Source organism: Sphaerodactylus townsendi, unplaced genomic scaffold (genome assembly GCF_021028975.2).
Source record: "Sphaerodactylus townsendi isolate TG3544 unplaced genomic scaffold, MPM_Stown_v2.3 scaffold_42, whole genome shotgun sequence".
In the NCBI taxonomy this organism is placed as follows: domain Eukaryota; kingdom Metazoa; phylum Chordata; class Lepidosauria; order Squamata; family Sphaerodactylidae; genus Sphaerodactylus; species Sphaerodactylus townsendi.
This window is the reverse complement of record NW_025950605.1, coordinates 44,084-53,383: the sequence shown is the minus strand read 5'-3', so window position 1 is coordinate 53,383 and position 9,300 is coordinate 44,084. Positions and strand designations below refer to the sequence as shown.

Sequence of the window (9,300 nt, the reverse complement as noted above, 5' to 3'; positions counted from 1 at the left end):
AGTCCACAATTTCTCCAATGTTGTCTTTTCAATGCTGCAAATACCACAGAGCACAACATTCCACCTTTCTATTTATGGCCACAACTTCTGGAGAGGTTGGTGTTGGTTTCCAGGCCCTTGGTGAAGAGCTGGGGATCACACAGGTGAGGGAAAAGATGGTGGGCCCTACCACTCTATTAGTTTACCTGGGTGTTTTGTTAGATATCATGCAGGGCACTTGATGCCTGCCAAGGGATAAGTTAGATACGTCGTGTTCACTTCTCCTGTTGCTTATAGGCAAGAAAAAAATGCACCCTTCAGGAGTTGCAGGTGGTCATCGGGGACCTTTTCTTTGCTTCTAGGGTCATGGCACCTGGGTGTGCATTCTGTGCATAACTGTCCAGGGCCACGTCTGGGACCTCCTTCCCACACCATTTCATTAGATTCAGCAAAGGATTAAGGCTGGACTGGGCTGTTTGGCTGGAATTACCACAGTGTCTTGCTTTGGCAGATGCTGCTCAACCCTGAGGAGGCCTTCCAGGTTCACTCTGACACCTCCAGCAGCCTGGGTTTCAGTATGTTTTTACGGGGCAGCGGTTCATGCAACGATGGTGCAGCAGCTGGGAAGGCTCAGGTTTACTGCGAAACCGCACTTTCCTTGCATCCTTCCCCATCCTGGTTGCAGTTTATTTGTGGTGTGACCTATTTAAGGATAAGCACATTCTCTTTTGGTGTGACAACCAGGCAATTATCAGGGTTAACAACCACCAAATGTCCCGCTCTGAGCGAGTCATGCATTTAGTCTGGGTCAGAGGTGTAGCTGGGCCAAACTGTGTCCAGGGCAGATTCTATGTTTTCTGCCCCCCATAGTCCCCCCCTGCAGCCCCCTGCCCCTTCCCCACTTACCTTAGTTTAGACTGAAAAAGTTCAGCTGAAGAAGTTCAGGCCTGTTCAGTTCAGGCTGAAAAAAGCTCACAAGGTCTCCAGGGTAGTGTAGTTCCCACCAAGGCCCTTTCCAGGCTGAACTAAGCTAAGTGGGGAGGGCGCAAAGAGGTGGGGATGGCAATGGGGGGAAGGGGGAGAGGTTGGGGTGATTTTCCACCCCCCAGGTGCATGCCTGGTGCAACACCCACCCCCCACCCCCAGCCCCTTATATCTCCGCTACTGGTTCGGGCGCTGACAATGGCATCGTGGATGCCTTGTCTCACTCCCAGGAAGAGAAGTTCTGAGCCTTGGCCCCCCAATGTGAGAAGTCACCCTGTGTTCCCACTGGACCCGTGGAGCCTTGGCAGCACCTGATCATCCAGGGAGTTCTTGGATCCCTGGCCCCTGCAACACACCAGGCATACCAAGGGGCTGTGTCTGCCTTCCTGGCTTTCTTGGCCCCCTCTGCCTTCCAGGATTTTACTCCATTCATGGAGGTGATAGTCCTTTGCTACCTGGAACACTTTTATTTATTTATTTATTTATTTATTTATTTATTTATTTATTTATTTATTTATTTATTTATTTATTTATTTATTTATTTATAAACCGCCCCATCCCAAGGGGCTCTGGGCGGTGTACAACATCAATATATACAATAAATAAGGGTTCACAATAGTGACCACAACAATCAATACATTAACTAAAAACCATTAAAACCATTAAAACAGCGGTCAACGTAATGATAGGGTCAGGGCTAAGCCTCCAAGACCTTGCACATGCACCTAGCTGCCATTTCCTCTGCCAGGCATTGGGTGTAGCTGACCCATGTAGCAAGGAGAGTGAGCAACCTTGGCCTTGCCAGCCATGAGGCTATGTTTTGGATGGGACAGAGAGGGATGAACTGGGATGCCTTGCTATCAAGGCTGGATGAAGCAGTTGCGATGGTAAGACCGCCCCACACCTTGATCATCGAGATGGGAATGATTTGCCTGTGGAAAAGAGCATGTTGCTGCCTTGCTGCATAGTGTTGGACTTGGAATACGTGACTTGCTGGCATTTTCTGGTCACACTTATTGGAGCACCAAGTGTGAAACAGAGTATTAGCACGGGAGAAAGGGGACCCTACCAGACGCAGGACCTGCAAGACTGTGGTGCACCTTTCATTTCACATTCCGGCTCTGTATTGGAATGATGGCATCCATCTGTTGGAATCGGGTATTGACCTTTCGCTGCAAAGCATCAGATCTGCATTGTGTGATTGGTTGTTCGCTCAGGAAGCTTTGGTGGGGGTCTTCATAAGAGGCCTGGGGGGTGGAGTGAGCCTATGGACTGCATGCCCAGGCAGGGGCTGTTGGTGGCTCATGCCCCCTGGCGGCAAAGGGAGTTCATCCAGAGTCCAGTGCTCAGATGGCTCCCGCTCTCTTGCTGCTCCAGTGTTGGTGTTATCCCCCCATGAATCAGGCCGGGGGAAGGCTATTACGGGGGGACAGCACAATTACTGCCCACTGGTCACTGAGGGACAGCGGTACCAGATCCATCTCCTATGCTGTGCCTCTGCTTCCTTTTGCCAGCATATTAATAAACAGAATGTGACCAAATTTTATTCCACACAGTTGGTTTCTGTGTCTTCTATTCTGCACTTTCAACGTCCCTCTCCCCTCCTCGAGTAGCAACAAGCTATTTAAGATTTCAGTGTTTTCAAAACTTGTGTTTCTTTGTTAGCCAGATACAGTGACTGTATGAGTTTCTGGAAACTATGAAAATAACAATTTTTTAATTATCTACAAAAGATACTTGCTGTTTTCAACTTTCATCTTCATTTCCTTTTCAACGTGAAGGTCATGCTAGGCATAAAGGTGCCTTTGTGGTTGTCATGAAGCAACCTCCATTTAGAAGTGATTTAGCAATGCCTCAGTGGCCCAATCCTGATTGGGGCCCCAGTGCAACAGGCTAAGGTGCTCTTGTTTCCAGTGTTCACCAGTGGATGTGATGAGCAACAGTTGAACGTGCACACCTCTTTGCTGTAGCACAAGGAGTCTCAAGGGAGAAAAGAGCCTGTAGCTTTCCCTGCACACAACAGACACCTTGTGAAGTGGTAGGGGCTGGGAGACTTCATTTGGCGTAGAGGGAAAATAAGTAATAAGATTACGCCATTCACCTGCAGTGGAAGTAATGATGGTCCAAGCCACAGATAGCTTGAAAAGAGGGATGGAATGGACAGATTCATAGAAGGAACCACTGAGCATTGTGACTGGTGAAACCCTCCACATACGGAGCTGGAAAACCTCTGGAATACCAGCATGAGTTGGCTAATTTCAGGGGAAGGCCTCAGCCTCTATGAGCAAAAGCATCAGGGATGCCAGCCTACTGGTGGGACCTGCAGATTATCTCTAGACAGCAGAAACGGTTTACAGAAAATGGAAGCTTTGGAGGGTTGACTCAACCTTCTAAACTGGAGATGGAAGACAGGAATCAAGGAACAGGCAGTTTGCCAGGATACCCGGGGGTTTGATGATTCCCTTCCATGTGCATGGCAAGGAACACCAGCCCCACAACTCTTGCCACAAACACGCATTTCTCCTGGTGGTCACGGGACCACAGAATCCTGTGGGGTATTGTCATCTCTTCCTCGTGGCCATGGAAGGAAACCCACCCCTTGTTTTCCAGGAAAAAAGAGGAGGCCTTCCAGGGCGCATCATGAGTGATGGAGAACCCGGGGTGCTGGTGCCATTGGCTAACCCTTGCAGGGGACTGGAAGAGAGGTTGGGAGGGTGGGTGGAATTTCCCCCTGCCACATACACCTTCCCTTAGCAGGGTTCCTTGTGAGTAAATAAATGATGGCTGGAATGCTGCCGTGGTTTAACAAGAACCTTCATTTGTATTTGCTAAACTAGAGGAGACCTTACATGAAACACAGAATACCCAGCTGGGAAACACAATGGACAGGCAACCCTTGCCACAGCTGCCCCTGGAAACCTCCTGCACCTACCCCCACCGCATCACCAACGCATAGTTCAGGCCCCCCTTGCTACAAGTTCAGCTCACTCACCTGGTCTGCCCTGGGTGTCCTGACTCCTTGTGAGCTCCCCATCTGTATGGCTCTCTCATGGGCCGGTGTGTCCCAACCTCCTCATGCCAGTTGGCCTCACTGTGGGTATGGGTGCTTGGCAGCAGGGTGCCCACTCACTGTCTGAGGAGGTGGGGGATAGGGCTGGAATCCATATCATCCAGGTCAGGCTCTGAGAAGTGTGCTGCCGCCAGGGAATTGCTGGGTGATGCCACCTGAGTCATGACTTGTTCCATCTCTGGCACATGTTCGAGGCAAGCTTCACAAGTATCTGACGGCTCTGGGGGCAGGAGTTGATGTGTGTCTGTGACAAGGCCACAGCCCCATCTCCTCTAATGCGTGGGATGAAGAAGGGGGCGCGGCTTGGGGTACCGGTTGCTGTGGAGGTGGGGGGCTGACCCACTGCCTCTTGAGCAAGGATGCTGGCCACAGCCTCTAATGCAGTGTCAGTCAAGTATTTATTGTTTGAGCCATTGGCTATAACAATACAGAGATACATGCAGTTAAAACAGTAACTTAGTTAAAACAATAATTTAGATTAAAACAATAATTTAGTTTTACATTAAAATATAAATTATTAGTGTTCGCAATCTCCAAATTAAAATGCCCCATCAAATACATCTGATGTTTTTGCAGCTTCTTCAGCTAGTCTAAGTTAATCTCCAGTACTTTGGAATATCAGTTCAAACAGCGCTTTAAATACTTTGCTCGTAGTTTCCTAGCCGCCAGGGCAAAGAGAGCCATCTTATAGGAAACATAGGAATCAATATCAGATAATAAGAAAATCAGTTTCTCATCATCGGACAAAAAAGCTGTCCTAGGTAATATTGGCTCCAAAAACCTTTTCCTTATTTCAGAATATAAAGGACAGGAGAGTATGTAATGGAAGAGATCCTCAGGCTCTTGTTGTCCACAGATACAAAAGCGCTGAGAAAATGGTACTCGTGTGTATCTGCCACTATGCACTGCTGAAGGCATTGACTGAAATCTAATAGAAGTATAAGCTATTCTTAGATTTCTTGTTAGTGTAGTGGTCAGATATGTAGCTCTAATATGATCTCTTTTAAATAGTTTATACCATGGAGCAGTTTTTGTCTGGACTATTAATTGTCTGTTTATTCTGGCATCTTCTCTGTACACCCAGTCTCGGAGTTCAGAATTGGATGTTGAAACTCTTAATAGATCATCTGGAATAGTGTACCAAGATCGAATTTTTTCAAAAAAGCTAGAGCGGTTTTTATTTTTTGTCATCAGGAGAGTAAAAGACTGATGACCAAAGGTTTCCTTATTATCTGAGCTGTTTTTTTTCCAGGCCTTCAAGATTGCGAGATGAGCACGTGATTCAATTGATGGTAAACCTAACTCTGCCCTCATTAGTGCAGCCGGTGTTCCCTTTGGCAGCATCAAAATCCATCTTAAAAAAAGGTTCTGAATGGATTCCAGTGTCTTGAGTATAAGGTCATTCCAGCCCCAAACTTCTATTCCATATAACATATGTGAGATGACTTTACTTTCGAACAGTTTTATAGCTGGATCTTCAAGACAACCACTTTTTGAGTAATAGAATCTCATAATTGCCCCTATTATTTTTATAGCTGAGATTCTTAAAGTTCCTAAGTGCACTTTCCAATTTAAGGTCTCACTAAAGTTAATTCCTAGATATTTAAATGAGCTACATTGCTCTATAGGAATTCCTTGTATTGTCCAGGAGTGTTTTTTCGGTTTTTTCCTAAGCCTTTGTTTTGATATAATTGATGGAAAGTGCTTCCTCCTTGCAGTATTCACCCAAACTATTGAGCAGTCTTTTTAATCCCAATCGGGTTTGAGAAATTAGGACCATGTCGTCTGCGTACAATAGGATGGAAATTTTCTGTTGGTTAATAGAGGGGGCTATGTATTCTGGTCCTGATAACCTTTGTACAATATCGTTTATATAGAGATTAAAAAGTAGTGGAGCGGTTCCAGTGTTCGCAAGGAAAGCTGTATCGCCTCGAAGCTCAGATAAGATTTGATAAAATTTATCCTTCATAGCACAAAGTTGTAAATGTTTGTGAACTTTTGTGAACTCTTGCTGGTCATCACGGTCTAAGAACTGTAGTAGAAGGTGTTCTTGCACGGCTGGTTATGGGTTGTAGTAAACGGAGAAGGGAGTCTGGGGAAACCACCCCACCCAATGCAAAACAACCCAAGATAAAAGACTTCTTCCAAGTCAAAACATCAAACCATTTTGCAGTGCTTGCTGATAATGAATTGGATTCAGAATCAGAAACAGAGACAAAGTTCACAACTCTGGGAGATACGCCAGTTAGTAGGAAAACAATGGAGGGGTTAGGAGACTCCTGCATTGCTTCAAAGAAAGCCGATAAGCCAGTGAACCTTGAAGGCAATGTGGTCAATGAAATTAACGAAAATAAAGACCTTGCTAACTTTTCAACTCTAATGGTAATTACTGTTGAATATATATATATAGAACTAAAGCTCCTAAATGAAAAAATAGAAAAACTTATTGCACCATTGGTGAAGGTTAGCGAGGACAGAGAGAAAGAAGACCAGTTAAAAAGACAAGACAACTGCCAACCAATAGCTACTACAAGGAATAACAACCTCTCCACTAAGAACAGGAAGGACTTTAACTTTGGCCTGCAATGTGAGTAGAGGTAAAGAGAAGGGTAAGACCAGACCATCATCATGCAGTCCTAGGCCTACTCAACATGTTTCAGGTGGGAAAAGAAGGGGGAAACTCATACACACCCACACTGCTGGAGGAGTAGTCATTCCTGAGTCACTCAGTGTTTGCATGAGCTGCTGCTCCTCTCCTGCTTGTTAAGCTGCCAAAGGACTGTCAGACAGGAGTACACGTTAGCTGCCCCAATGCGCTGCCCAAGTCCCTGTTCACACTGAACGGAGAATGGCCATTTTCCTGCCCAAGGTTCGTTGCAGGCTGTTGCCACCCTCCAAAAAGGCTGCGCTTCTGATTGGTCAACCCACAACAAGTGGGGGAAATCGAGGCCCCAGTTCTTCCAGTTCTGGATAGGGCCCGGCACAGGGCACAACACAGCAAGTGGCAGCAAAAAATTATGGGGCACAGCATCACTCACATTCCCACTCATATTCTCATTTTTTTGAGGAAAACTAGAAGTCCCCCCCACCCCCACCCCAATGATATGACACTAACATTTGGCCCGAAGTGCACATCTCCCTAGCTATGCGCTCCGAGCAACCAGTACATGTACAGAAAAGATGGGGACGTTTGGGGACTCCGCTCCTGATTAACCCAGGTGAAATGGCACCCGGTCAATACCATGATCAGAAAACATGCTCAGGGGAATATTTTGGGAAAGGTGGGCTGCAACGAAAGCAGGTCAGTGGCTAAGAATGGCATGATGTCAGGTGTGGAGATCAGGGGGCGGGCGGCAGGGCAGGGCGATCAGGCAGCTGGGCCGGAAAAATGAACTGGTTCTGCTCCTGTGGTGTCTGCACAGTAATGGGCTCAGCGTGGTATTTTGGAAAAGAATCGCCAATTTGGCGTTTTTTAAATACCCTGGAATGAGGGGAACATTGCAGGGCAAACCTGCTTTAGGAGCAGCAACTATGCAAACTTCTTGGCCAGACTGGTATATTTATCTTGGTCAAGCCAGGATAGTTTGACTATGAGTTATACTCGTACTCAAAATGAGCACAATATCATGTGGAATTTTTAAAAAATGCTATGGTTGGGAATGAAAGGAGAAGCAAATGTATAAAAAGAATTGTTTTAAATAATGCAGGATCCAAGGTGACAATCATCTGGGAAATTTTCATCAACAAGTCCACTGAGAGCACTTAGTTGTGCTTCCATTAGGAGAACATTCTGGAGGATTGTGCCCCAATGGTTTTTCCAAGTCCTTCTTGCACAAAAGAATGTCCTCTCTGTCCAGTCTTTTGGGTCATTTTAAGATGATGCTTCACTCAAGTGACATTTGAAATGATGTAGCATCCTGACACACCCCTCTTTCAGTTTGGGATTCACTAATATTAAGATAAGGGCATGTGCAGAAGGATACATAGCACTCACGTTTGCAAAAATAGCGGCTGTCCAAAGGACCTCAGAGTTCAAGGACTCTACAGATAGTAAAATGACTGCTATGAAACTGGACAGGTACAAAACAGTGAAGGACACCAGAACTTTGATAGCTGTCAAATGAATTTGCATGTTGAGATCCTTGATGCCTGATCCACTGTTTTGCAAATGTCTTATGTGCTTCCCAAGAGAGCTTATTAGTAAGATGGATGATGACAAAAACAACATCGAAGGAATGATATTGGGGGCATAGTATAGAATAACAAAGTTCTTGCAAAAGTTAAGGGTTTGAATTTCTGAACTGCTCCTGTTGCTTGAAAGTGATTGGTAAGAATGACAGGTGGAGAAGGCATTGGTCCCAGTTGTGATAATAATAATAGTCAAAGCAGCAGAGAAGACCACTGAGGCAAGAAGCAGCCATGGGACCAGCCCAGAGTATCTTTGCTTCATTTGGAGGAAAAGAGGGTGGGAGAAGATGGCGACCTTTACAAAATACAAAACACTGAGCAAGGCAGCAAACCAAAGGTTCACGCTGTTCACAAAGAACCACGTTGCAGAAATCATGATCGAAGGGAAATTCTGTATATTAGTATGCTTGAAAAAAAACGCCATGATTGAAGTCATGATCGCTATCATGTGCCATAAAAATCTCGACAGCCCAATACAGCCCAAGATCAAGTCAGTTGGAGATGATTTCCTGCTTCTGAACCAGTCGATACAAATGAAGAGGACAATAAATCCATTGGCCATCATTCCAACGAGAGTATTTAAAACAAGAAGTGCAAAGCCAATTGCCAGTGAGGTGGACATCTTTCAGAGTGCAAAGGAAACAGCAACATCTCCTTTGAAGTCTTCACTTTTTCCAGTGCTGTCTTTTCAGTGCTATGAATACCACTGAGCACAATGTTTTGCCCTTCTATTTATGTCCAAAACCATCTGGAGAGGCTGGTTTGATTTTCTGTGTCAACCCTGTAGAGATGCAAATATTACCAGAAGGGATTTTGCTACCCAGTTTGCATCCTGTTCTAATATGTCAGGTTTGTGTATGCTTGTGAGATTTGTTGTTTTAAAACAAATATATTGCCAAACCTGGAACCTGTTGTTACTTTAGTTGAATAGAATAGTTGCTACTCATGGTCAATTGAGTCTGTCATTGATTTATCTCAGAATAAAGTGTTCTTCGGATTCCTGTAAGGATTCAAGGAAGATCCCAATACTCCTAGTTTTAGAGGTAAATGTTTTTAACCATTGTGAGACATGATTGTCT

General features: G+C 45.3%; 1 protein-coding gene across 1 annotated transcript; it reads right to left on the bottom strand.

Annotated features, from left to right (window-relative positions):
* Positions 1-7,904: 7,904 nt before the first annotated feature.
* On the bottom strand, positions 7,905-8,843 carry LOC125425413 (taste receptor type 2 member 1-like). The gene has a single exon (XM_048483019.1). The coding sequence runs from the start codon at positions 8,841-8,843 to the stop codon at positions 7,905-7,907; it is 939 nt and encodes a 312-aa protein (XP_048338976.1).
* Between the last annotated feature and the right edge of the window lie 457 nt (positions 8,844-9,300).

What these genes read in the sequence shown, in the direction of transcription:
- LOC125425413 (XM_048483019.1), bottom strand. Translation starts at nt 8,843, where the DNA reads ATGTCCACCTCACTGGCAATTGGCTTTGCACTTCTTGTTTTAAATACT.